Here is a 27,903-nt window from a genome sequence, read left to right as displayed (position 1 = left end):
CTAAGAGATAAATAGGGCTGAACAATATTGAAGTAACTTGTGATATGCGAAACGAATATTATTGCCATATTTCACGAATTCTAATTCATGATTTAAAAGTGAAGGGCAGGCACAATAAGCTTTAGCTTCTGCCTGCGCCTGGTCATTTGTTGTGTTCATTGTTTGACTTGTATGTTTTGAATGTTTTGAATCATTTGTAAATGACCAAACCGAAATAAACCGAAAATAAACCGAAATAATTAAACACAAATTGTAAGTAACTCGTTTTTCAGCAAATTGTGTCAAAAAAAGACTAAAACATTATGTCAGGACCAAAACAAGACTAAAATTTAACTTGCACATTTGTAAGTTCAATGCATTGTTTGTTTTTGGTTGAGTTTGTAAAACAAATGTCTTTTCAGCGATATATTGTGCAGCCCTAGTGAAAATGCCTTTCTTTATTGTTTTGGTGGAATCATTGACGGGCAAATGTGGTGTCCAGCAGTTCATTCAGTCCAAAATTGAATAATAGATCCCCCCAAACAAAACCACAATAGGGTTTATACTGTAATTAAGGCTGCACAATAGATCACAAAAATTATCGTATCACAATATTAGGTGATGCAATATCTGCATATTTTTTTGCAAACTCCTCATTCCTAATTTAGTTCAATTTGACCCTTGTTTTGATCCTGTTTTTGATGACTTCTGCCAGCTGAAAAACCTGTGATTTTATGTTTAACTTCACTGAAACATGTGTTGAAATGGTTCAGTAAAATATCGCAATATCGTTATCGAAATATTGCACCGCCGTATCGCATATCGCAGTTTACTTAAGTATTGTGCAGTCCTAACTGTAATGTATATTTTCTAGCATATCACAGTAAAATTAAGTAGCTAACACCTGTGCTTATGATATGAAAAATACATAGTTCCAGGACAATAACCGAAATTTTATTTTATTTGCTTTTTCTATTATTGATAATATTCATGCTTTCATTTGTGCTCACCTTCGCTAACACAAATAATAAAAAGTCCAACAAATGAATAAAATACGGAAATGAAATAAATTAAAAACGGTCGTTTCCCGCCCAGCTCCCTCACGTCGGCCCGCCGTGTCAGATGACGTCAGCGCGTCACTTCCGTCTTCTCGCTGCTGTAAACTTTCTTCTTTAGGGCATGACTGACTCGACTGAAGTTCAAAATCTAGCTAGTATTTCACAGTTTAACACATGGAAACGACTTTAGGACGAGCAGCGGACGACTCCACGGCCGTGTGATTTAACAACTAACCGGGATATTTGATCGTCAGGTGCGTAAATGTTGCTTATGTCGGTTTATTTTGAAGAAACGTTGGTCGTGTTCGGCTAAAGTTCGTTAGCTCTCAGTCACTTAGCAGCTGGACTGAAGTTGACCTGAAGACACAAGAAATAAAACGGCGGCAGCAACTATTCTACAGTCTTAATTTTAACTGAGTGTTTTATGAATGTGTAAGAGTTCGTTTCTCTAACATTTAGCTGCTAGATTAAGGAAGAGACGCGCTGAACTGTCATAAAAGGTTTGGTCATGTGCTTCCTTCTTTGCATCTTTGAGGTTTTTTTCATCTTTGTTTACTGTCAGCTACATTTGCCGTGAGTTTTAGGTCATGGAGGCTGTGTATAGTTTGTAAGTTTGTTCTTTTTTGTTAATCTCTGTTTGCGACTTACACTTCTTTCATAGGTTTTCATATGAAATGCTAGAAGTGGTGCCATTCACTGTATATTTGCACGTCAAAATGTTGTGTTTTGGCTAACGTTTTTGCAACTTTCAAGTCTGCTTTTTTTGATATAACTCTTATTAACTCGAACCCTGAGTAAGAATATCAGAATAGAGTAGAATAAATTAAAACAAACTTGTGCTATAATGGTCAAGTGCAGTGGTTTTCAGCTTGGGACTCAAAAGCAGCCTGTCCAGACAAAACACACACTTTTGCTGTTCTTTTTATCAATCAATCTTTATTTCAGACTGAAAAAGGTCCATAAAAACATGTACAAGAGACAGACAGACAAACAAAACATATTATAACATATTATTATAGACGCTGCTCTTGAACAGAAACAAAGTAAACTTAAAGGTGGATCTGAGATGACTTTCAGTGGGTAACAATTCTGTGCCTATTGTCTAAATAGTTTTAGATTGTCAACCATTACTTTCAAAAGAAACTATTAAACCCTTAACCCTATCACATCAGCGTTGTTGAGCACCGGTTGAGAATTGCTGGTCCAGTCCAAAGACCTACAAACACTTCTCCTAATCCCTCCCTGAATATATTTGCACAACCCCATTGTTTCAAATGTTGCTACTGCTGATCCTCATGAGTGTTTCAAAGTACACACCTCCGCCCAGCTGGAGTTTTGGACGTCGGCCAGTAAGTAACAGACCTGACGAGCACCAGCAGCGCACATACAACCTCCTCACTAAAGACAGGAGACACGCTTTACCTAGAGAAGTTTGTTATTTGTTGAGTTGTGAAGGAAAGTCACTGAATTCTCTTTGTTTGTAATGATTTGTCTTTCTCCTGCAGGGTTTCGCTTCCGAGTCGGAGTTTCGTGGGCCCGTGTCTTTAAGTTTGTGAATCATGGAGGATCCGAACAGACCGCAGAGGAAGATGTCCACCCAGGGAGACAGCCTCTACAAAACCCTGGGGCTGGAGAAAGGAGCGTCTCAGGATGAAATCAAGAAAGCGTACAGGTTTGGACTCAAGCTTTAAGTACATTCATAAACGCTCCCCAGAAATGAAGACATACTGTAGCTGGAATGAATTTTGTCTGACATTGTATCTGCCTTTGAACTTGGTTGTTTGCTTTTATGGCTTATTGGGATTATATCTGACCTTCAAAACCACTTGGCTGGAGTGGGCGGAGTCGGGCAGTGTTTACAGACGCCACAGGCAAAGTTATGAAAGAGGCGAGTGTAACGTGTGTCCAGTGAAAGTATTTAGAAATGTCCTCCTAAAACAACCGATATCTGGGCTCCATGGGTGACTCATAACCTGCTAACCCTGTAGTTTAGACCTCTACAAACATGCTCTGAAAAGCATCGGCACTTGTATTTGTTTGGCGTTGTATTTGTTTAGCTTCTGTCAAATGGTAATGCTCTCATACGTGCACTGGGAACGGCCTCGTTGTGTTGTTGGGGAACAATGTGCTGTGAGTTGCTTTGACTATGAAGAGATACTAGGCAAATACTGCACATAATTATGTAAATCAGGAGTTTTTAATCCCCCCCCAAGTCTGAGCTAATCATGCTTTGATAAATTTGAGTTCGCCCTGGAGAGTGTGAGCGCCTAAGTACTTTTACAACACAATTTAAGAAAATCACTTGAGTTTTGTCCTTTTTTGAGCGCTTTCTCATCCAGGGGCTTCTTGGAATAATTTCAAATAAAAAATAATCCAAATCCGAATTGTATTTTAATATTCTGTTCAAAGAAAAAGAAAAAAGAAATGTAGCCTCTTTCCAAACACCTTAACATGTGCATTTTCTCCAGTTCGGCATTACCCAAATCTAAAAGCCTCTTGACTAGAGTTTACTGCCCATAGGCCTCATTTGAAAGCTAAGACCTACAAAACGGATCTTTTTCCTCATGTTGTTGCCGTCACTTTTTTCACGTGCTTTTTCACTTTTTTACTGTGTTTTTGTCACTTTGTTGCTGCACTTTCATCGCTTTTTTTGTGGCTTTATTTTGTCATTCATTTGTTGCGTTTTCATGCTCGTTTTTGCAGCTTTTTTTCAAGAAGATCTTAGATGATGCCAAGAAGAATGTGCTTGGTTCAGGTGTAGGTTAAGATTTAAAAAGTATGAGGTTGAGAGTGTTTTAAGCTTTATTTAATTTAGGTTTTACTTAATCTCTGTAGAGAAGTTAGTTCTCCTCTCGCTGGGCGACCTGTAGGAGCAGTGAGCTGCCAGCCTGGCCTGGCGCTCGGGGACCCGTCTCCATGATGTGAACAGGCTGGTGGTCAGAAACAAATTTAGCACAACTCAATTGGGGCTGAAACAACTGATCGATTACCAGAAAACAATGAATCGATGGACTATTTCAATAAACACAGGCTCAAATAAAGCAAAAATGTATAGTAATTTAATTGTATTTTTTATGAAAACCTAGTTTGTTTTTAAAGCCAGGGTCTGTAGAGTTTTGGACATCGTAAATATCTGACTCATCCAATCAGAAGCAGAATTAGTGCCAAGAGCCTCCAACAAAGATTAATTTTAAGTTTACTCCATCAACATGTCCTTAAGCGGTGCCACATTAGCCTTATGTGATACAAAAAATGTGAAAAATTTTAAAAAAGCCAAGCGATTAATCGTGAATATAATTGGTAGATTAATCGTTTACCAAATAATTGTTTGTTCCGGCCCTAAACTCAATGTATTTTTTACTTATAAATGTGTGTTTGTTGTAAATAACAGACAGCAGACTCAAATAAGGCTGAAACGACTAATCGATTAATCGACGACTAATCGATTATTGAAATAGTCGACAACTATTTTAGTAAACGATTAATCGGTTTCTGGTTCACACAGACTCAAATGGAGCAAAAATGACATTAATAATGTAGTATTTTTGTTGAAAACCTACTTTGATTTTATATTTAGGGTCTGTAGTGTTTTGTACATTGTAAATTTCATTAATAGAGCCTCCAAAAAACATTTCCCTTTAGTTTACTCCATCAACACATCCTCAAACAGCCCCACTTAAGCTATAATGTGATAAAAAAAATAAAAAAATGTTTCAAAGTCAAAGGAGATGCACGTTGGTTTTAGGAAGTCTCCTCCTTCTGTCTCGCTGGTGTCTTTGGACTCTAGTGGAAGTGATGCACCAAATAGACAAATGTTTTCATGAACTCTTATATTCCAGTTGCCATTAGTTGTTTAAACCAGGCTTTGTAATTCTAATGAAATGGTTCCTCGTTCCTCGTTATTGTCAATGTTGTGGGTTGTTCAAACCAAATAATAAACGAACATGAGACTTAAACGTTGGGATAAACCAGCCTTTATACACGGGACCTCATGAAGAGACAGATTTATTTTGTTTGCAGAGAAAATATGTGACTTAAAGAGTTTCCGTCACTGGCAAATTGACTCCTTTCCAAACTGCGACTTCGACTCAGCTGCTCTTTATTCTTGCAGGAAGCTGGCGTTGAGACATCACCCGGACAAGAACCCGGACAACCCAGAAGCGGCCGAGAAGTTCAAGGTGATCAACAACGCCAACTCCATCCTGAGCGACGAGAACAAGCGGCGCATCTACGACGAGTACGGCTCCATGGGGCTGTACGTCGCGGAGCAGTTCGGCGAGGACAGCGTCAAATATTACTTCCTCATGTCCAAGTGCTGGTTCAAGGTGCGTCGGCCGATACAGCTGGACAATGGAAATGTTCTTTATCTCCATGACGTGATGAGGAGAAGGGGCTTTTCTCGAAAGTCCTGTTTAGTGCCGGGGTAGCGCTTACGTCCTGTGTGAGTTTGGGTAGTGGGAGAATGTTTTAGTCGCAGTTTGAAAAGATGAGGTGAGGTTTAGCATTCTTCGGGCTTGAGTTGTTTGTATAGACAGGAGAATGTGCTCGTCGTGTCTCTTTCAGATCGGGACAGGAGCCAGTTTCACACATGTTTTTACTTTGCTGTTATTTTTTATTTATTGTCGATATATGGGTAATTTACAATATCAGATTGGGGTCGTATTGCATATCGTTATCGCAATATAATTTTTTGATATTGTTGTACAAAGACTGTAGAACATGGAGACAGGTGCTGAAACAGTAACATGAAATGAAGGATGTAAACTGCTTGAGTAGATCATCTTTGCGAGGAAATTAGTATGGGGTTAAAACATTTTTTTAATTAAACATCACTGAATTAATCTTCCCAATAGGCGTAGGGCTGGGATTTTGAAATAATTTGTCCATTGGTACTCATGTCGTGCCTTAACGGTACTTTTTTTTCCGATACCTATGTTATTTTCATTGTATTAAAATAATGTGTATAAAAAGTATCGTTCAGGAAAAAAATCCTTAAACAGCACAGCAGAAAGAACACAGGCCGCAGCAGCGTCACCTGTGACTTCAGTTTTTGAGCAGAATTCCCACTAAAGCGGCGATAAAAAGAGAGAAAGGACATTATTACCTCCTGAGCTGCAGAGACAGATCCACATCAGGACACGGTTTTATTTCAGCTAAACTTTTCTAAACACACTGCGCTGTTCGACAAAGTGAAAGCTCCTCACACGTCAAAGATCTGTTACATAGTGAAAGCGCTCACTCTGTCACTAATAATTTATCGAAACTGTTCCAAAAATGGCTAATGCAGAGTGAGCGCTCACTTTATCCACAAACAATCTTTGATCCCAAATGGCTCCGGTGCAGCTGGAGTTTAGAAACAACAGCAGTAACTTCAGGCTCTGCGAGGCTAAAGCTAAAGGTAAAGCTAAAGCAGATACTGTATGTTTCTTGTTGACACTGCTTTTCTCTTTGTCTAAGAGTCTAGTTTCTTATTCAGTCCTGGTTTTTAACCAGTTTTCTGGTTTAGTCATGGTAAGTGTTAAGTCATAGCTTTGCTTCGCTTTAAGAAAACATCTGCATTTGCGCTGAAGCTGCTCATGAGTTCAGGGTTTTTTAGACTCACTGTGGATCATTTATAGACGTCTGGAGAGAAAAATACCGGGAAAAAAAAAGTTTTTTGATACCGGAGCTTTTTGGTTGGTCCCAAGTCCCAGCCCTAATCGTGATGTAGATTTTAGGCCATATCGCCCGGCCCTATTAGCTGATGATATGTAAGGGATAATGTATAGAACGCTGGTCATTATCGGGAAAATAAGCACCGACACGGCGAACCGGTCTTGTTTCGCAGTGACGGGGACAGAGATAGTGTCGCTACTACGTACGCGCGGAGTGATATGAAAGCACGAACTCCGTTGCCATGGGCAGCGGTCATTATTTTTTTCAGAGGTCCTTTATCAGAAAATAATGACCGGTAGAACGTTGGGAAATCCCATTCAAATCAACGGAGCTTTTACTTACGTTGTGAAGAGCCGTATAATAAGCAGATTTAAAGGATGATATGAACCGAAGGTTATCGAGACTGTATGTTTTGTTTGCATTGGAAAGAACTCTGTCACAGCCTTAAAATGAGTCCCCCCACAACTTCCTCGGCCTCAAAGGAACTGACAAACATTGCAGCGAAAATCAGTCACAAGCTACACTTCAAAAGTTACGGTGAAAATCGGGTTGAATTTTCTATATTCTACGTTGCAGACTTTCACTCGTGATTGCAAAACCATAACAGATTCAAATGAGCTCCCTCTGAAGAACCTACTAAACATGAATATCCTAAATAAATCAGTCCTATGCCTCAAATAAAGACACGGAGAGCCCCTATAGTTCAGTGTGATGTTTCTAAATGACTTCTTCTCTGTTCTTGGCAGGGCCTGGTGATCTGCTGCACAGTCTTCACCTGCTGCTGCTGTTTCTGCTGCTGCTGCTTCTGCTGTGGTAAATGCAGATCCGACGAGCACGAGCAGGAGCTCTACCCCGACCCCGAGGACCTGGAGAGCGAGCTGCGCGAACAGGAAGCAGGTCAGTCCAGAAGAGACCATCAAGACGTGGTTTTAAAGGTGCATCATGCAACTTTTGATGTGCATGTTTGACCTTGTAGTGACCTGGCGGCTGTATGAGTGGTCAGCGTGGCGCCTTCACTTTCCATCACAGTGGTTTCTAGGACGCTCCAGGATCAGTTGTTTGGAAGGTTTTCACTGCTGACGAACCCTCTCACCAGAAAACCTACAAAACAAGTGATCCTGGAGCGTTGTAGAGGCCACTGTGATGGAAAGCAAAGGTGCCATGCTGACCACTCACTACAAGGTTAATTTGGATGCAAACAGGGATTAAATCTAAATTTCTTGACAAATTATGACATTGCTCAAGTATTTTTACTGTAAAAGTTCAATAAAAATATCAATTATGATCTAAAACATATTCAGTTGCAGTTTGGGCTGCACTCGACCACATTTTTCTTTTTTTTTTGCTCAAAAGATCCCAATTTTGTTTCCTCCTTCCTCCTTAATTTAACGGCATTTATTTTCTGTGGTTTTAAAATGGTAAACGTGGACGAGAAGTGAGAAATAAATCCCTAGCTGTGCAAAGATAACGACAGAAGAGACATGGTTACTTTCTCTACTGTAACTTTCACCATAACGAGCATCGACAGGACGTCACTGAATGATGAGTTCAAGAAACACCTGGTAAATTCATGAACCGTTTCTTAGTGTTGGTTTTGTTTCGCAGCAGAGTCAGACGACCCCGTTGTAGTAACTCAGCCCAGCTCTAGTGCCCCGTCCAACCAAACAGGTAACGTCTGTGAACAGGTAACGCTAACGAGGCTAATGAGGCTAACAAAGCTAACGCGGCGGCTGCTTCACTAAACCTGTCCAGACGCTCGCTAACAGATGTTTGTTTGTTGGGCTTTTTCTAATCCTTTGTCACAGTCTTTGTTTTGCTCAGTGAACCAACTGTTAACTCATTTTCACGGGTGCTACGTCTAGTTTCACACAAAAGTGATCGAATGTTCACGTCCCCGGTGACTAAAAGGAACTCATTTATTTACTTACTTACTCATTTCATGTTGCCATATTAATGCTGTTTGTGACCTTTGTGCTAATGCGCTGGGTAAAAGTGCACATCACAGGTTTAAAAGTTTGTCTTTATTACTGGGATAATGTTACTGTTCCAGCCTCGGCGTCATGGGTTTGAGTCCGGATGTTCCTGGAATTATCATTAACAACTCATGATAGACAACAAGTGGGAAAATGTTTTGTTCACTTACTTGTAGTTTGTAGCATAATTTACACATTTGATGTATACAACAAATTATTTTTTGTTTTGTAAACTGTGAAGATGCTTTTGGGCTTTGAAGTAACTTGAATAACGGTCCCTCTGTTGTTGTGGATCGCCCACACTTTCCATTGTCCTTTCCCGGGATGGCCATATGAAAGAGCTGCCTGTGAGACCACTGGGACACGGGTCGGGATGTGAGTTTGCGAGGAGAGGCGTGTTGGGGTCACAGTGTCCTGCTGCTTTCTCCCCACGCCACTGGGTATGCAGGGCAAGTGTGTGGAGCGCCGCTGTGGGTATCAGTGCGCTCGTGTTCGCTTTGCTCTGATATAAGCAGTGCTGCAAACCTTCCACTTCATCCAGGGCTGAGTCGCAGAGGCAGCAGTCTGAGCAGAGATGCCCAGACTGATTTGCCACCCTGCGAAGGAAACTCATTTTGTCCGCTTGTATCCGCGATCTTGTCCTTTTGATCATTACCCAGATCTCATGACCAAAGGTGAGGGTGGGAACATAGCTTTCATTTTTCATTTATTTCAAGGATAGCCTCGTTGAGATGAACCATCTCTTTTTCAAGGGGGTCCTGAACACAAAATAACAAAACATAGCAAGTATTGTCACATACATACAACAGTCACATACACATAGACTGGTATATCGAGAGCTTTGCCCCCGACACAGCTCCATCTTCACCACAACAGTCCAATACAGCGATGGCATCACTGATGATGCCGCACCGATCCGCCTGTCGATCTCACGCTCCATCCTTCCCTCACTGAGACCCCGAGTCCACTGTTAAGTCGTTTTCCAAAACACTGAGAACTCTTCCTCCGAAATGTTGATGTTGCACAGACCGTAATGGAATGCTTCCTGTGGCCTTTTCAACTTAAAGCTGCTTAAGAGCTCTATGGGCTCTATGCACAGTGACCCCACGTGATTTCCGCCTGGACAGTCAGCCAGACGCTGTCCTTCCTGTCCGTTATCTCCAACCATTAAAAATGAGCAGGTCCCACAGAAATGAAGCAATAGCTCAAGATTTGGTAAAGGACAGCGAGTAAAAGTTAAGATGTGACTGGAGCAGGTTAGAAAATATTACATGAGACGTAACGACTTCACAGAAGGAAACCTCCGTGTTCATAACGGTGGATGTTTATGTCTTGAGGCTAACGCGGCAACAAAATAAAAAATAAAACTAGCGCAAAGTTTTGAACGAGCCAGCGCAAAAAAGAATCGTCCTGTTAGTAGTTTAAATAATATTTACTTGTTTACATGTTATATTATCATTTTTCAACACTAGCCTTTAGCTCTAAGATAAAAGCTCCGCCCCTTACGACAGCTGGCGTTTCCTTTGGGGCTGGATTCACAGCGAACATGATGTTTGTAATACGTTGCTGTGACTCCATCAGTAACTCGTTGTCCTTAACCAGATCCTGAGCCATCTCTATATTTGAGTGGGGACCTGCTAATGGTGAATGTAAACGACCGCTGACAGGAAGTCCAGCGTGTGGTTGACTGTCCAGGAAGACGTCACGTGGGGAAACTGTGCATATAGCCTATTCAGACTAATACCAGACAGTTTGTTGAATGTCTCTCCTGCTCTTCACTCCCTTCTCCCTGTGCTTTCCAGTCCTTCATCAATATAGATCAACCTGTGATTTGCACTTTCATTCTTTTTGTCAAACGCATTGTTCTCAAACTAAGCCAATTTGTTTGCACAAGCGACCGTGACTTTTCCTTATGGTTCATGTTTTCGTGTATTTAATCACTTCTTTCTTCATGTCACCTTGTTCCTTGGCAGGTGAAGACACGCCCATCGTGATCCAGCCTCACGCGGCCAACGGCACCTCCGAGCCCGTCAACCCCCCCATCGCCCTCCCGTACAAATGACCGCCCCGCCCGGGCCTCGAGCTCCGGAGGCGGCCCGGGAACTCGTCCCTGGAGGTCGCTTTGGTGAAAATATTACTATGCAAACCCCACACGCGGACTGGTTTTTAACAGCACGGTTTTTATTGTTTACGTAGTGACTTTGAATGTGCCAAAATTTTTCCGATTAGCCGATCTCATATTTATTCTTAATTTTTTTAATGTTTGGGGCACATCCAGGGAAGCACAAGTTGATAAAAGTCTATTTTCGTGCACTTTAAATGCTAGTTTTAAATCGTGATGCTGACGAAATGATCGGTCTTCAATTCACCCGGGCTTTTTTTCTTTTTTTTTTAAACGCAGCACATCACAGCGGCTGCTATAGTGAACATTTAAACGGTTGAACCTCAGAGTCGATGTCTTATAGAAGCAGGAAAACACGAGTTAAGGCCCATGGAGCTTTTTGCGTGAGGGAGCAATGACAACAGAGCTAAGAATTTGAGCTTTGAGATTGAGAAAATAATGAGACTAGAGACTTGCTGAAGAGTTTTAAAGCTTCACAATCAAGACAAAGGTACTAAAGTTCCAAATTAACTTCAAACTCGGTCTAAACATTCAAATGGTAAAGCAAAAGTAGAATTTAGTGTTTTGTGGGATCTGAATGTTTGCAGAACCATGATCTAAACGACATTGTGCCTTTTGTAACTCGGCTGTTTAGAGAAGATGCACTGAAGCTGCTGGTTTTTACACTCGTTTTACTTTTTTGGTGGATCACAAACTCTCACTCGCACACCGGTCTACATGTTGGACTCCAGACGCGAGGCAGGTGAGGTTTCTCAAAGGACACGGCGACCGGACGCACTGGCCGGACCTGGGATTGAACCGGCGACCTTTGGATCGGTCGGCGAGCGCACACTTGATTTTTGTATTTTTGTCAAACGGCACATTATTAGGGCTGCACAATATTAGGCAGAATTGAGATGTCAGAAAAAAATGTTGAAGTGATTGAGTGAGATGCAAGTTGGTCCTTTTTTGCTCACTACTGCCACCTCAGGTCTAACGCGTAACTGCAGTTGTGCATGACGGTGCTTCGGACCCGAGTTAACACCTTTCTGAGTGACAGTGCAGGATTTTTTTTAGCCAGTTCTGGTGAACAGGTCTGGGCTTATTAGGCCATGGCTGGAACATGTAGGGGGAGGAAAATACTTATTTTTAAAGGGACTATACAGAGTTAAAAAATGTTAGAGCTAAGTATTTTCCTCCCCCTACACTTTCCATTCATGTCCTAATGTGTAGAATGAGCTCAGACCTGTTCACCACAACTGCCTCTAAAATCCTGCACTCAAAAAGTACAAGCTTAATATAGAGATTGCAGTTACGCATAAGACCTGAGGTGGCAGTAGTGAGCATAAAAATGGCCAACTTTAAATGCTTTACAAATGTGATAGATTCCATATAATGGACCGACTGAAAATTGAGGAATATTAAATGATCCTTTGTTTGTATAGTTCCTTCTCCCTTTGCTGATTTAAAGCAGTACTAAGTAACTCTTCCCCCTAGAGGCCATAAGCGCAACTGCAGGTGTCGTAGCAAGTCGCGATTTTTTAACTTATTAATTGTCTTTGAGAGTAAATACTACGCCGACAGGAAAGGCGAAGGGAGAGAGGGTTACTGTGCATCCAATTATATAATGGAAATATTTTTTTTCACTCAAACTTGGCTGTAAATACTGTTTAAAGTGACGTTAGCCCGCAGTTAGCTTTGCCCGTTAGCCTGTTAGCTTCTTCTTCGTGATTCTACTAGTGTGTATTGGTGACTCCGACCCGGTGGCAGGCAAGTTGCAAACATGGTTTTCTGTCCAGAGACACCAGGGGGGCATGAAAGACCCTCCAATCATCCCATAAACACTTGTATTACCCCCACAGGGACTACGGAAAGGATTTATTAAGGTAAACACGTTACTTCCTTTTGAACCGGCCTGTCGGGTCCAATCAGGAGAGAAGGGGGAGGAGCTTTCAGATTTCACGCCTACTCCCTCCTCACTTTCCGATCTTACAGACGATCACTTTAGCGAGATTTGGATTTTTAGCTAGTTTTAATGTCTCAGTAAAAGGAAAAGAAGCCAAAACTCCCCCTTTGCTGTTTTTATTTTAAGACGTTTTGTCGTGAGCAGGGCGGAGATTTGCATCGGCCGGTTTCCCTCGTTTTATCCATTCACACATACTTACATGTTTGGTATCCATCCACAGGGAGCACGTGCAGACTTTACAAAACGCTAGAGCTTGTTTTCTCAAAATTAGGTTTTCATTTCACTCTTGCAACAACATCTTTACTTTAGTAGCATCTACAGACTTCACACTTTACAGTCTTGTACTTCACCTTCTTTAATTTCAAAACCATTTCCATTGTAGATTCTCCCTGAAGGCGTTGAACTATGAATGAACTCATGTAGAATTATGTTTTAAGTCAAAAAAGTTGGAAAATAGATTCTTCAAAATGGACAAGGCCCTTCTGAAGCTCACTGAGAAATGCCAAGAATGAAGAGAATTTAAAATCAAACATCAGTGATTTCACCCTTCTTTGTTTCCTGCACAATCCCATGTGTTCATTCATAATTTAACGTCTTCAATGAAATCACACAATGGAAATAGTGTTGAAAACAAAGATGCATTCAAAGTGTTTCCAAAGTTTTGACTCTAAATAGCTTATTAAAACTTGCATTCCAAATTCCCTGTGAGCAAATCGTTGGTTTTATTTAGGTAATTCATCAGTTGCATACATTTCTGGCTGGGCGATAAATCAAATTGATTCAATTAATTCCTGCTTTTAAACAGACGATTTGGAAAATGGCTAAATCGTAAAATGGAGTCCGCCACTCTGTCCCCAAACGTGCGGCCATTTTATCAGCGTTTCAGACTCTCTGTAGTGATTTCTTTCCCACTTTCCTCCGGTCTTGCTCCTGTGCCTTTCTCTCACTCTGCTCTGAGCGGACCATTAAACCCCGCCCCTTTCCCTCGAGTCTCCATGGAGACGTCTGTCAATCACAGCAGAAGCTTGAAGATGATAAAACTAAAACACTTTTGAAAACTCCATGGCTTATTAAGAGGTTTTACTTTTGAGAGCAGACGAGGAATATTTAAAACAGAAAGCTATATTTTTATATTTATTAGCTATATTTTTAAATAAAGGGTTGTGTTTTCTTAATGGGCCTAATTGTAGCGACATTATGAAACATTAATGAGCAGTTTGACTCTTAAAAAGTCTCCTGATCTTTCATGTGAAGAAAACTGCTCAAAGTTTATTTAAATTAAAATCGTAATCGTCCAAAATGAGTAAAAAAAAATAATCGAGATTTTATTTTTTGGCCATTTCGCCCAACCCCGGCTCTATCCATTATTTAGATTTCACATAAAACATTGACCATTTTTATGCATAAAGTGCCTTATTTCTCTCTCATCTCTCAGTATTCGACCGCTGTTTGTCTAAATGTGCTTTTTCCCTGTTCACCTGCAGCTTCTCACATTAATCAGCCTCAAATCTAAAGAGTAGATTTGGCGATATATTGTGCAGCCCTAATGGATTTGTATTTAGAATGTATTTTAATCTCATTTTGTATCATGTGTATAAAGACTTTTAAACTGTCGTCACTGCAGAGGAGGAATCTCCGACCTGTGGCTTTGTTTTGTCATCACGTTGTTGTAAATGTCCTCGCGACACTTTGAGACCTTTTCGTGACGGTCTTCTCAGGGTTACAGCGACATCATTCGTCTTCCACGTTGGAAACATAACACCACTTTCCCCCCCAGTCGTTTGCTCCGTAGAGAATGTATTGTATTGTTAAAGGCGAGATGGATACGCATGGTTTTAGGACATTTTTATTCACATTTCCTGCTGTATCCTAATCGTTTTAGTATTTTTAAATGATGATATGTCCTAAAAAAAAAGGCCTGTTTTTTACAGATAGGAAACTTGTCTATTGCCAACATTCCTGGTTGTATCATATCTTGTATAATTATAATAAAATTGTTATGTCTTTTATTCAGGCATCATGTTGTTTTTATACGTTTACATCTAAAGGCGAGATTATGATTTGATTTATTCTTTTATTTTCTACTATTCTTAATTTTGTGGGTTTTGCTCCACCTTTTTTCTCTACATGGGATTTTAGCAAAGGAAGCAACAAACTCACATTGATATTCTGCTCGTCTTCATCAGGTAGTGAAGACGAGCCCTTGGATAATGCTGGAAACCACTGTGTTGTGTGTTAATGGTCTTTACCAACAACTTTGTCTAATTATTCAAAAACTACTGTAACAAATGCTGAATTATTGATATAGTTTTCTACTAAATAAAGAAACAAAGACATGGGGAGGAGCAAAGTGGTTCAACAGCCCATAAATACATGAATAACGGAGAATGCTAACACAATGCTACATTTTAGCATCGGGCTAGTGTTAACGGTTAGCTAGCGCTTGCTACAACTGCCGTTTTTTCACTTCTATTGAACAATCTGCTGTGAGAAAATATCCATATGGGCCCGATTTACACTTGACGTTATTATTTATGTGATAAATAAGTTGATATTCCACCAGAAAATGGCTAAAAAGAGGGAGAATTGTGTTTCTCTAAAGATTCTATTTTCCCCCTTGGCGAAGCCACGCCCCCTTCTATGACGAGATGCCGTCTGTATCTATAGCAGTGGTTCTCAACCTGGGGGTCGGGACCCCCAAGGGGGTCGCGAGACAAATTTGGGGGGTCGCCAGATCATGTAGATAAAATATACATACATTTTTTTGCGTATATTATAATATTTTATTGTGGCATGGGTTATTATATGTTCATAATTTGATGAATTTTATTTTAGCCATTTGTTTTTTTCTGTTTTTTAAGAATTATGTAGGCTAATGTTCCGATTTCTCACAGTGTGACCCGGGTGGGGGGTCACGAACCCCTTTAATTGTTATATTGGGGGTCGCGGCTCCAAAAGATTGAGAACCACTGATCTATAGCATTGTATTGGCTGTCAATCAAGATGGAGGAGTTACGAGGTACAGCATGTGCACCATCTCCTGTAGGGGTTTTCATTTGAGGTGCCTTTTACTACATTGTGCCTCATATACGTTAAATGTTAGACCCAGTAACCGGAGGTCAAATATTTCTGACTCATGGTTGAAGTTAAGTTTCTCTAGCTCTCCCAATGTGTTTTTTATTTTATTTTACCCAAAAAATCCATATACAAATCTTAAAGGAACAGGCCACCGTTTTTCCATACTGACATATGTTCTTGCCTGAGCCTAGACGAGTTGATGTGTACCTGTCTGGTCTTTGTGCGTGCCCTCAGTCACTCAGAACGACCAAAGGTGTTGTCAGCATTTGGCCTCTCCCAGTGTATTCCTATGGCTCCAAACGGGGGTGAAGTTAGAAGCGGCCAAGCTCTTCCACGGGCACAAAGACCAGACGGGTAAGTATCAACTCGTCTACGCTCAGGTAAGAACATATCTCAGTATGGAAAAACGGTGGCCTGTTCCTTTATCTCATTTAAATTAAAATACGTAAACTAAAGGGGTCATTTATCAAGGCGGGTGCTACACAGCGGGTGCAAGCTGAAAAATAAAATATGATCAACCATTTGATGTTGCCTTTATTCCAGTATTGGGAACCCAAGTCTGATCTGTAAATGAGACAATGATGCATAAATGGATCTACTGCTGATCCACATTTGCTCATCATGCTACTTGTTTTTTTACATGAGCAAATGCTTTATTAATAAACCCTATAAATGTGCTTGAATTATGACAATGGGCCTTTGGAACAAGCTTTAATTTCTTAAAATAAGAGAAGTAAACTTGAAAAGAGACAAAACAGTCGAGGGCATGAAAACATATTTTTTGAATATAGGTTTGAATAGGCAAGGCAAGTTTATTTGTAGAGCACAATTCATACACAAGGCAATTCAAAGTGCTTCACAGTTGCATAAATATAAGAAAACAAATACAATCAATAAAAACATTAACATAGAATTAATCAATTACAGTAAGAGGCAAGAGTGTAGATAAAATACTTTCAGGTATATGCATTTTTAAGTCTTGTTTTGACTCGCTCTGTCTTGAGCACTATTTTTAAGTCTTGTTTTGACTCGCTCTGTCTTGAGAACTTTTTTAAGTCTTGTTTGGACTCGCTCTGTCTTGATCACTATTTTTTTTTTTTTTTTTGCTAGCATATATTTTTTTTGAATAGCAGTTCATTTTTATATTAAATCAGATACATTTTTTTCAAGTGCATAGAGGTTTTGCGATTGTGGTATTAAAAGTATGTTTAAATCTGACCTGCTGCTCCCTGTACAAACTGTTGTTTTAATATGTTTTGTGTCTATGGGAGCGTCATCATAATGCAAGTTTATCCTCAGTTTTGTCTGAGGCATGTTGTCAAATGATATTTTTTATTTTGCTCATTTGTAGAGGATGAACTGGCAAAAAGCTGTTGCCGAATATATTGAACCCATCACTTCTCACCCATGTTGCTTTTGGGACATTTCTGAAGTGATGCATCGGTGCAATGATCCAAAACATCCCCTGGAGCCCTGTTCATGTGGCCTCAGTACAAAGTGTGAGTTTGGAGCTTCTATTGGTCGCTCTTGTCTCCACCTCTGGCTGATAACACTGAAGTGACGGCAGCAGCTGTCACTATTCCCTCTGGTTAAATGGGCTGAAACGAGGCTCAGTTTTCATTATGGAAACTGAAGATTTGGAGAGACAGAAACTCATCGATGTCCAGCTGGAGCCGATCAGATGGTGAGTCTTCAAAGACGTTTTAGAAGCATTTATAGAAGTGTGTGCAGGTTTTCCCACTAAATCTCTCTTCCAGTGCGAGCTCTTCAGAGGAGACTCCCTGGGACTCGGATGAGGACTCTGTCGCCGGGGCGGAGGTGTCCTGGTGCTCCGCGGGGGTCTGTCCCGACCTGAGCCAGGACCTGAGGGGGTCGTCGGGGGCCGGGGAGGAGAACAGACGAGCGGCTCGGAGGAAGCTGCTGTTGGCCAGTGCGGTCAGCGTCCTCTTCATCGCAGGAGAAGTCATCGGTGAGACGTCTGAGGGAATGAAAGACACAATGACGCCACAGGACACTGAGTTTAGTCAAAGTACTATTTTTGCTGGCCAGGTCAAGTGGTTAAAGAATGAAAGAGGAAGCCACAAAATGAATATGTTAGTTATGCCCAAAGTCATTTCTATATTTGTGGCAATGCAATTTTTTTTTTTTAGTTTAGTTTATTTCAAACCATTTAAAAACAATGATAATACAAGTAAGGGATACCAATACAGCAATTGTTCACAAAGGAGTGGGTTGAAGTGTGACCTTATTTAGTTCCACCCCCTTTCTACTTGATATTTTTACAGGTGCAAAAGAAGCTCAAATCGGTTCTTCTTTTACAACAACCTGCACAACTCAGTATTTACAACAATTGTTTTACAAACTATGAATGTCTTTCCACAATATACACATCACGTCCATAGAAATCCAGCGACAATAATGTTACCGATTGTTTAAATTGTTATTAATATTCAGCTCTATAGTTTGTGAAGACCATGTTTTTATACATAGATTTAAATTGGCAAACTGTGGTACATTTCTTGAGTGACACATTCAAGCTATTCCATACAGCAAGGCAGAAACTCCTCCTATAGTGGATCGGACAACTGGAGTTTTGAAATTCATGTGACCCCTTAATCTATACCCTTCCTCCTGTTGTCGAAAGAAATCCTGAATACTGGCTGGTAACAGATCATTTTTAGCTTTAAACATCATTATTGCGGTGAAATAATTGATTAGATCCTTCAGTTTAAGTAGATTTGACTTTAGTTATTTCTCACAGGGACGAGTTTATCGGCACATCTCACAACTTGTAGGTGCACTTTTCTGGGTAACTTTTACAGAAATGCCAAAAAAAATAGTCTGCAAGTTCTAAGAAGTGATACTAGGGCTGTGCAATTAATCAAAATTCGATTACAACACTAAACGATTACAAAATTAGCATAATCACAAAGAAAACTATTAGAATATATATATTTTTTTTTGCAAAGCAGACTTGCAGTATTTCATGGCGCTGGGATTATTTTCCCTTCGCATGTCACATGCCATGGCTCATGCTTTTGCCTGACATGAAAACAAACAGCGCTGAGTGATGATGTCATCAGGCCGCGCCGCTCAGTTTGCTTGCGCAGGTGTGAGGGCTGGCCAGCAGGGGGCAGGTGTGAAACAGAGACCTCTCCTAAATATTCAGCATAGTGTTTTGATTAATAAATAAATAAAATAAAGATGGACTTTTTTAAAGGCAACAAATAATCGTTTGAATAATCGTGATTTCAATTATGCCAAAAATAATCGTGATTGTTATTTTTTCAATAATCAAGCAGCCCTAAGTGATACAAATGTTTTATATTTAGGTGTACTGCATTTATTCCCACAAATGTCTGAGTTTATAATATGCTATAGGACGACAAAACCAATTTATTTCTAACACTTGGTATTAACTAGGGCTGTCAACATTAATCGCGATTAATCGCAAAAATAATTAATCGCGCTTAATTAAATTAATCGCGATTAATTAAATTATCCTATTTCAACCAAAAATATTTTTATTTTGTCCTTATATTCTACTTCATGAACCTAAAAGTTTGCAGTTTCTGTCCAAAAGGTTTAGCACAAAAGAAAATGTCTCTAAAAAGTCCTGGGATCTTCAGAAATGGCTGAAGATCCCGGTTATCAGCTGTTGGGCTTTTCCCATTAATATGAAACTGTAGATTTGGTCAATGAAATGTGCATGTGCTTTAAATGTAAGTATTTTATGTGGGATAAGTATTAAAAATGAATAAAATGATTAGAAAAAAATTAACTGCGATTAATCGTGATTAATCACATTTCACAAGTGCGATTAATCGCGATTAAAAAAATTAATCTATTGACAGCCTTACTATTAACATATATATTTATTAGGTGAATAGTGCCTTTAATAAAACTGAAAAAAGGGACTAAAAACATCTGCACTTCCTGTGGCAAAAAGCTTTATATCATTTAAATCCAAGTCCAAAGTTAATATCAAATAATATGAATACAATAATATTAATCTAAATACAAAAGTGTATATCAAATGACATTAATGTAAACTTCACTAAATTAATTTTGGCTTTTGTTGTCTAATATAAATTTTAACTTTTAACTTTTAACTTAAAACTTAGAACTGAATTATATTATCATCAAAACACCACGACTTACCCAAACTAAAACATGGTGTTGTGACCCAGTGGAGCCTCATGGGTACAGAGTGCAGGCGGGGGGTAAGAGGTTAGAAGGTAAGAAGAGAGGGAAGAAGTTAAAATCAGCTAAACCCCATTATAGAGAATATGGACCCTGAAGTAGAGGATCCTTTACACTATGCCTGAACTTATCCATGTTTGTATTCATGTGCTTCACCCCAATGCACAAATAACCTTTACACTTCTCCCCCCCTCCCCCCCTCCCCTGTCTCTGTAGGGGGGTATTTCTCCCAGAGCCTGGCCGTGCTCACCGATGCAGCCCACCTCCTCAGTGACCTGTGCAGTGTCCTGCTCTCCCTCTGCTCCCTCTGGCTCTCGGCCAAACCGCCCAACAGCACCATGACTTACGGCTGGCACCGAGCAGGTCAGCGGCTCAGAAACCTCTTTCCTTTAGCTTAGCATGTCTTATAACGTCAGAAAAATGCATCTTAGTGGAGGCTGACTGTCCTTTCTTTACACACCAATAAGGAAAATACATTCAGATTTTCCTTTTGAAACTTTTACTCTAGATTACTGATAGAAATATGTTGTGCTTTAAAGCAGTGGTTCCCAACCTTTATTGTCTTGTGTACCCCTTGGGCCTTTCAATGGTCGTCCGTGTACCCCCTACCTCAGGGGCGTTGCAGTTTAATTAGAAAGTAATTACTTAAAAATGGTATTTGTAAGAAAAAGGACAATGTTGCGGTCAAAATAAACAATTCTCCCAAGTCAACATATTTTGCTGAAAAATATAGCTTTTCCTATAAAAATTATGTTCAATTTCCCCCTTTTTCAATCTGAAATAGTTTCAAGTACCCCCTGCTAGGTCCTCGAGTACCCCCAGGAGTCCCCATACCCCTGGTTGGGAAACACTGCTTTAAAGGATCTGTATCATGCTATTTTAGCCATCCCAAAGTAAAGTATAGGCATTTATATGATATATTGTACAACTACCACTATGGAGTGCTATTTTTATGAGAAATATAAGTATTTTCTGGGGGTATTTTGCAAACCCAGAAAGACACGACGCTTCGATTCAGTTAACTCCGCCCCCTCTCTCCGAGCTAATCCACCCATGCAATATTAGCAGTAACAAATATAAATATCACAGCAATAAATGTGAAGTTACTTCACAATGCAGTTATAAGGAGTTGACATCTGCAACACAGCTTCATAAATACCGCTCCGTCCTGGCCGCTCCATCACATTATGGGACTCGCGTTGGTTATAAAAGTTAATCCACTTTGATTCTGGCGAAGGTTCACCAAACATCAAGAATCAGTCACAGAAAAATGATTATGGCTGATAGTCGCTGAATCCCGGAAAGAAATTCCAACTTCTGGCGAGTGTCCTCTTCTTTAGGAAGGTTGAAATTTATGTACCTCCGTGACATTATCGTATCGCAAGAAAAAAGAACATGTGTCCAGAGTAGGTTAGAAAGAGCTCCTTCTTCTGTTCAGACGCTCAGGGTGTCAAACGTCAGAGTGTCACAAGTCAGTGGTTTTCCAGGAGAGGGCGGAGCAGCTGCTCAGAGAGCAGGATTCAGGAGGATTGCTTAGAACTGCATGAATGAAGCGAAAAACCTCTCCGGGGGTGTTTTTGATAAGGAAATAGCATAACAACATGGCTAAAAGCTCCAAAAAGTCGATTTTGCATGATATAGGACCTTTAAATCTCGACATACTGTCTCGCCCTAAAACATACATTCATACAGTTAGTTAAATGTTTCTCTCCTCTGCAGAGATCCTGGCCATGCTCCTGTCCGTGCTCTCCATCTGGGCGGTGACGGCGGTGCTGGTGTGGACGGCGGCTCTCAGACTGTCAGAGGGAGACTACGACATAGACTCTAAAATCATGCTAATAACCTCCGCCGCCGCCGTGATCGTCAACGTGCTGTGAGTAGTGATTTCATACTGATACATGCTGGGTCAATGAGATGTTTGGTCATATACTCAGATGTTTGGTCATACATCCTTGTAGTATCCTGTTGTTGTAGTGTCTTTTTTAAACAACTAAGAGGCGCATTCTACAAAATCAGTGATCAGTCTGTTTTCTCACTCACAAACTCCTGTTTCCTGAAGCATGGTGTTGATCCTGCACCAGTCTGGAGCCCCTCACTCTCACTCTCACAGCCACGGCCCCGTCAGACCGGAGGGGTTTCAAGCTGCGGCCCGCGGCCCCTTTCACGGTCACAGTGCAAACAGGAAGGGCCCGGCTCGGACTAACGCCAGCGTGAGAGCCGCCTTTATTCACGTGGTGGGGGACCTGCTGCAGAGTCTGGGGGTGCTCCTGGCAGCCGCGCTCATCTACTTCTGGGTAAGTTTCACTCACGTGTTCCTCAAGTTTAGGGGTTTCACTGATTTTGAGAGAAAGCTCCAAACAAAAAAACAAACAAATAATCTAATGTGGCATTTTCTTTGAGTTAATGAATGAGGTAAAGTTACGGTAGGTGCTGTAGATGCAGGTGTTTTTTTTTTGCACTAAATTGCTACTATTGTTGATTTTGTTCTACTACTATTAGGCTTTTGCCATAGTTACCATTTGTTTTAATATAGCATGTTATTTGCATAGATAGAATCAAATGCAGAGGCTATCGAAAAAATAAAAAAGTAACTTTATAATTTGCAGTTATATGTGTTTTTCGTGCTTGACATCGCCGTGTTTGGCCCACGACTCACAGGCACTTTTTCATTTTGGCCTCGGAGACAAAAAGTTTGGGCACCCCTGGACTATACGGAGTTTAAAAATGTTAAAACTATGTATTTTCCTCCCCCTACATGTTCAAGCCATGTCCGAAGGTGTAGAATGAGCTCAAACCTGTTCATCACAACTGCCTCTAAAATCCTGCACTCAAAAAGTTGTTTCTTCGGGTCTGAAGTGCCGTCAAACACAAGCTTAATATGGAAGCTGCAGTTACACGTATGACCTGAGATGGCAGTAGTGAGCATAAAATGTCCAACTTGCATCTAGCCCCTTTAAAAGGGCGAAAAGGCGGGAAGAGGCCGATCGGCTACGAGCCTCCACGGAGCTCCAGCGCCTGCCAATCATAGACCACTTTTTATTTCTAATAGACAAAAAACAATGTGGTTTGAAATGTGACACCTACCCCAACAATGTCACATGGGTCAAAGCAATTTTCATTAAAAAATAAAAATAAAAAAAATTCAAAGGCGACCAGGGGGTGGTTTCCCCGTGAATTCTATTTTATACGAATTTTGTCCACCAACAATTAGTTACTGAATCACAGTACTGTACATTGATGCTAATGTATTTATTTCATTTAAGTTCATTTGCACTCTTTATAGGTTCAGTAATTAGAGAAATTAACCCTAAAGTTAACCCATAACTTCTGCATTTTAACAGTTAAAGGTCATTTCCAGTGTATAATTCTGGCCTGTCTTCTGTGAAACCAACTTAATGGGTCTTGAGGAGTAGAGGTCGACCAACATGAGGCCACTCTTTGGGGATGTTTCGATTGGCCGAGCCCGATATGCACTGTCAAGCTTTTGTACTAACATTTTTGGTTGAGGTTTTAACAATGTGTCATTTATAATCCTGTTTATGAAGCTTCTAAACCGTAAAATGTTCCAGTGTTGAACAGTGACAGCAGGGGGCGCTTTATTCGGGGAAGAGAGCTGATTTATTCAGGACATTCATGCCTAGTAGATCTTGTATTGATGATGGAAGAGTGTGACCTCTGTGGTGGACAGTCCACTCTTACACAATGTGAGCCCTGGCATTGCCATCTTGGAATATGCTCGTTCCATCAGGGAAGAAGAAGTTCAATGGGGTCAGACAGTGCACAGGTCCACAATAACTATAACATATACTGTACTTGTGACCCAAATGTTCTGTCCTCCAGCCTGAGTGTAAAGCCGCAGACCCCGTCTGCACGTTCCTGTTCTCTGTGCTGGTTCTGTGGACGACCTTTCCCGTCATCAAAGACGTCCTCCGAGTCCTCATGGAAGGTACAGACCCGTTACTGAGCCGGCAGCAGACTGATCTTTAGTCTGAGGTGTTTGAAAAGGCGTCTCTGTGCAGCGTGTCCGGAGCACGTGCAGGCGGAGGAAGTGCGCGAGCTGCTGAGGTCGGTGTCCGGAGTCCGGTCGGTCCACAGCCTCCGAGTGTGGGGCCTGAACCTCAGTCTGCCCCTGCTGACCGCTCACGTCGTCACAGGTGAGAATCTGTCACCACCGGAGACGACTGCCAATAATATTTTAAACATAATTAACCAAAAATTTAATTAAATTGTTCAGTCAAAAATGTAACAACTTGTTCAATGAGTTGTAGTATTTTATGGATGGCAGATGATGAGTCAGAGCTGGGGAGTCTGTAAATCCTCCATGATTTGATACTGTATATTCCACACAGGTTTTTATTGAACAAATAGTACAGTTTTAAGAGATCCCAATATATATAGAGATTCCCTATACCTACTGACACTATTTCTCACATTTTTAGAAAACTTTAACAGGTATTTCTGTCTTATTGGCATAGTAATGTGCTGGCCGGCCGGATTTGTCCCCCGGGCCTGATGTTGCCTAACACTGGTGTACACTGTTGTGTCCTTGGGCAAGACACTTCACCCAACTTGCCCCCAGTGTCTGCGTACATTGGTGTATGAATGAGAGTGTGAATGGGTGACGCAAAGTGCCTAGTCAGCAGAAAATACGTCGACTAACACGAACACTGACTGGAATGGATTGTAGTGAAAGTATTGATCTGTTTTCAGAGGAGGACTCGGACCCGCAGCTCGTCCTGATGAAAGCCACGGACCTCCTCCGCTCAGAGTTCGGTTTCTCCAACATCACCATCCAGGTGGAGTCGACCAGGCCTGAGGAGCGGACTCTCAAGACCGACTTATGAGGCTGAAACTAAAAACTAAAAAACAGAACTACCTCCATTAACAAAGAACTGTTTTCTCTAAATGATGGAACAAAATGTCATACAAAACATCTTTTATTCAACAATCAACTTCAAAGGCACGTCTGTGTTTCAATCACGTTGGGAGGTGAGATGTTAAAGGTGCATTATGCAACTTTTTATGCGGAAAAAAAGTTGTGTGTATTTGACCTTGTAGTGACTCAGGCTGTATGAGTGGTCAACGTGGCGCCTTTACTTTTGGTCACGGTGGTCTCTACAACGCTCCAGGATCAATTGTTTTGTAGGGTTTCTAGTGAGAGGGCCCGTCAGCAGTGAAAACCTTCCAAACAACTGTTCCTGGGGCGTCCTATAGATCACTGTGATAAAAAACAAAGGCGCCATGCTGACCACTCATACACCACTGTGTCACTACAAGGTCAAATACACACAATATCAACTTTTTTTATCCATAAGTTGCATACTGCAGCTTTAAAACCTTTTCAATTTGACATCTCAGCAGTTTGTTTTAAACCTTGAAATAATGTTTACGTAAAGAAATCACCGAGTATGAGACTGGGCTGGTCAGGATTTCATATTGACTTGTAGCGCCCTCTGCAGGCGGCAGTGGAAATTACTCAAACTTTCTGCTACACTGGAAAAAATGCCTTATCTTGCACTGAAAAAGTGCTTCAATTAAGGCGATTTATGCTGAGGTTTAGACGGTCTTGAAATTAGATTCGGAACAAGAGTGAATTGGCTTGATGAAGAAAAATCTTATGATGGTCCAATCTTACTCAAGTTCAGCACGGATTCCAATAATTCAAGTACTTAAGTAGATTTTTATGCAAGTTAAGATGAAAATCAACTTTTAAAGCAGTACTAAGTAACTTGTTTACCTTGATAAATCCTTTCCGCAGTCTCTCTGGGGGTAATACAAGTGTTAATGGGATGATTAGGGGGGGGTCTTTCATCTCCCCCTGGTGTTTCTGGCTAGAATTGCAGATTTCCTCGGTCCGACCCGGGGTCACCAATACACACTAATGGGATCACGAAGAAGAAGCTAACAGGCTAAAGGGCAAAGCTAACTGCGGGCTAGCACCACTTAAACAGTATTTACAGCCAAGTTTGAGTGAAAAAATGTATCTCCATTGTGTATTTGGATGTACAATATTCCTCTCTCCCTTTCTCTTTTCTGTCAGCGTAGTATTTACTCTCACGGACAATTAATGAATTAATTAAAAAACATGCTACGACACCTGCAGTGGCGCTTATGGCCTCTAGGGGCATAAGTTACTTAGTACTGCTTTAAGCTTTAACCCCTTAACTGAGCACATTTTCTCCACAAATCTAAAAGCTTCTTGACTGGAGAGTTTACAGCCTATACGCCAGTGCAACGCCTCATTTGAAAGCTAAGACCTGCATCCAAGCTTCATCCTTGTTTTTTGTTTTCCCGTTTTAGTCATCTTTATTGCATTATTATCACGTTTTCATAGCTTTTTTTGTGTGATCAAAAGCTAGTCAAAAAGCAACAAAAATGTGATGAAAACACAACCAAAAAGGACGAAAACGTGACAAACATATTGAGGAAGATGTTTAGATGAGTTTTGTAGGTCTTAGCTTTCAAATGAGGCTTCACTCTGGCCTATAGGCTGCAAACTCTCCAGTCGAGAAGCTTTTAGATTTGGGTAAAGAGTCAATGTGCTTGGTTAAGGCGGGGGTTTACATGTGTTATAACATTGTTCTTTCATCCAAAACATACTTGATGTAGTATTTCACATCATTCAGCACTTTGGTTCCACTGTCCTCCACATTTTTAAAGCCTATAATTTTCTATGACGTCTCCTTGAATTCAGATCATCAGTTCATAATAGTAAAAAGTATAAATTGTCCAGTATTCCGGTCCGTTTTCTAAACCCTCATTCCCTCCAGTAGTTCCGATACGTCTCCTGGAACATGTCTTTGCAGCGGACCTTGGCTTTGAGCTTGGAGCAGATGAGGAAGGACCCGCCCATTTTGCGGTGCAGCGAGTAGGTCTCCTCGGGGGGCGGGGTCAGCCGCTCCCGCAGCATGATGGGAATGAGGTTATGGATGCGCTCCGTGGTGCTCTGGGTCCCGAAGTCGAACGGCGCTTCGGAGGAGAAGGCCTCGCCCAGAATCATCACGGCGTCCACGTGAGCGTTCTTCATAGACTGCAGAGAAGAGAGAGGAGAGATGATCGTTTTCAGACGGCGCAGTGTGGTCCCTCTATTAAAGCAGTGCTGTAACAAGTCTCAAACATGACCTCTATCGACTACCGTGATTTTTAGACTATGGGCTTTATGCTCTGTGCCCCCATGTGGTTTGGGATGGGCAAAGTGAAGCTTCATGAAACTCCAAAGCATTTGTGCCGGAGCCTGAATCCCAGTTCGAAACACTCACTCCACAGTGACATCTAGTGGCAAAGTGTCATTACAACCACGTTTACAGCGTTTCAGAAGCAACCATGTTATTGATTCGTCTGAGTGAAATAAATAACATTCTGCTTGATTTTATTTTCCATTAAAATACAGACTCTTCCCGAATGTGGCAAAAATGTGAGGAAAAATGTTCTATGTTTTTCCTCCAACTCAATGCTTCTTTTTGCTAATCTGTTTCATAAAATACATGTTAATTATTTTAACCCAAAGCTTAGAGGTCTGATGTTCAGATTGACTGAAATTAATAATAATAATAATAATGATAATAATAATGCATTGGTTTATATAGCGCCTTTCTGGACACTCAAAGACACTTTACATTACACTATTCATTCACTCCAAACTCGGTGGTGGGAAGCTACTATTATAGCCACAGCTGCCCTGGGGTAAATTGACGGAAGCGACGTGACCAGTCTGCGCCATCGGCCCCTCCGACCACCACCAACCACTCACTCATTACATTTGGCTTCCTGGTGTTACCAAACAGTCTCCCATCCAAGTCCTGCCAGGCCCTTCCCTGCTTTTGGGCGGCACGGTAGCGCAGCGGTTAGTGCTCGTGCTTCACAGCTAGAAGGTCCGGGTTCGATTCCCAC

General features: G+C 41.0%; 3 protein-coding genes across 6 annotated transcripts in view; 2 read left to right on the top strand and 1 right to left on the bottom strand.

The window, feature by feature from the left end:
- The first annotated feature begins 1,143 nt into the window (after positions 1-1,143).
- dnajc5gb (DnaJ (Hsp40) homolog, subfamily C, member 5 gamma b) lies at positions 1,144-11,066 on the top strand. 3 transcript variants are annotated; one of them, XM_079573581.1, is made up of 6 exons: positions 1,144-1,291; positions 2,543-2,709; positions 5,149-5,362; positions 7,439-7,589; positions 8,301-8,360; positions 10,639-11,066. In XM_079573581.1, exons 2-6 carry the CDS (start codon positions 2,597-2,599, stop codon positions 10,725-10,727), a joined length of 627 nt encoding a protein of 208 aa, XP_079429707.1. In that variant the 5' UTR covers positions 1,144-1,291; positions 2,543-2,596; the 3' UTR covers positions 10,728-11,066. The 3 variants fall into 3 exon arrangements, with proteins under 3 accessions (XP_079429707.1, XP_079429706.1, XP_079429708.1); XM_079573580.1 differs by having other exon boundaries at positions 8,298-8,360; XM_079573582.1 differs by lacking the exon at positions 8,301-8,360.
- A 6,366-nt stretch (positions 11,067-17,432) lies between these two features.
- Positions 17,433-24,857, top strand: LOC306976388 (proton-coupled zinc antiporter SLC30A2-like; the record flags this gene model as incomplete). The annotated part of the gene is made up of 8 exons (XM_079574305.1): positions 17,433-17,494; positions 17,568-17,779; positions 20,230-20,376; positions 21,733-21,886; positions 22,073-22,307; positions 23,854-23,959; positions 24,033-24,167; positions 24,724-24,857. 8 exons carry the CDS (start codon positions 17,433-17,435, stop codon positions 24,855-24,857), a joined length of 1,185 nt encoding a protein of 394 aa, XP_079430431.1.
- Positions 24,858-26,586: 1,729 nt separating this feature from the next.
- coq8ab (coenzyme Q8A-b) overlaps positions 26,587-27,903 on the bottom strand; it is a 30,947-nt gene continuing 29,630 nt past the window's right edge. For both annotated transcript variants that reach the window (XM_079573505.1, XM_079573506.1), the window contains exon 15: positions 26,587-27,043. In XM_079573505.1, coding sequence (XP_079429631.1) covers positions 26,771-27,043 — 273 coding nt within the window. In that variant the 3' untranslated portion in view covers positions 26,587-26,770. The remainder of the gene's footprint in view (positions 27,044-27,903) is intronic.

Source organism: Gobius niger (assembly GCF_951799975.1).
Source record: "Gobius niger genome assembly, chromosome: 16".
In the NCBI taxonomy this organism is placed as follows: domain Eukaryota; kingdom Metazoa; phylum Chordata; class Actinopteri; order Gobiiformes; family Gobiidae; genus Gobius; species Gobius niger.
The sequence above is the reverse complement of the archived record's forward strand: the minus strand, read 5'-3'. Positions and strand labels throughout refer to the sequence as shown.

What these genes read in the sequence shown, in the direction of transcription:
- dnajc5gb (XM_079573580.1), top strand. Translation starts at nt 2,597, where the DNA reads ATGGAGGATCCGAACAGACCGCAGAGGAAGATGTCCACCCAGGGAGAC. An exon ending in GAAATCAAGAAAGCGTACAG is followed by an intron (nt 2,710 to 5,148) that starts GTTTGGACTCAA and finishes TTATTCTTGCAG; the next exon opens with GAAGCTGGCGTTGAGACATC. An exon ending in GCTGCGCGAACAGGAAGCAG is followed by an intron (nt 7,590 to 8,297) that starts GTCAGTCCAGAA and finishes TTTGTTTCGCAG; the next exon opens with CAGAGTCAGACGACCCCGTT.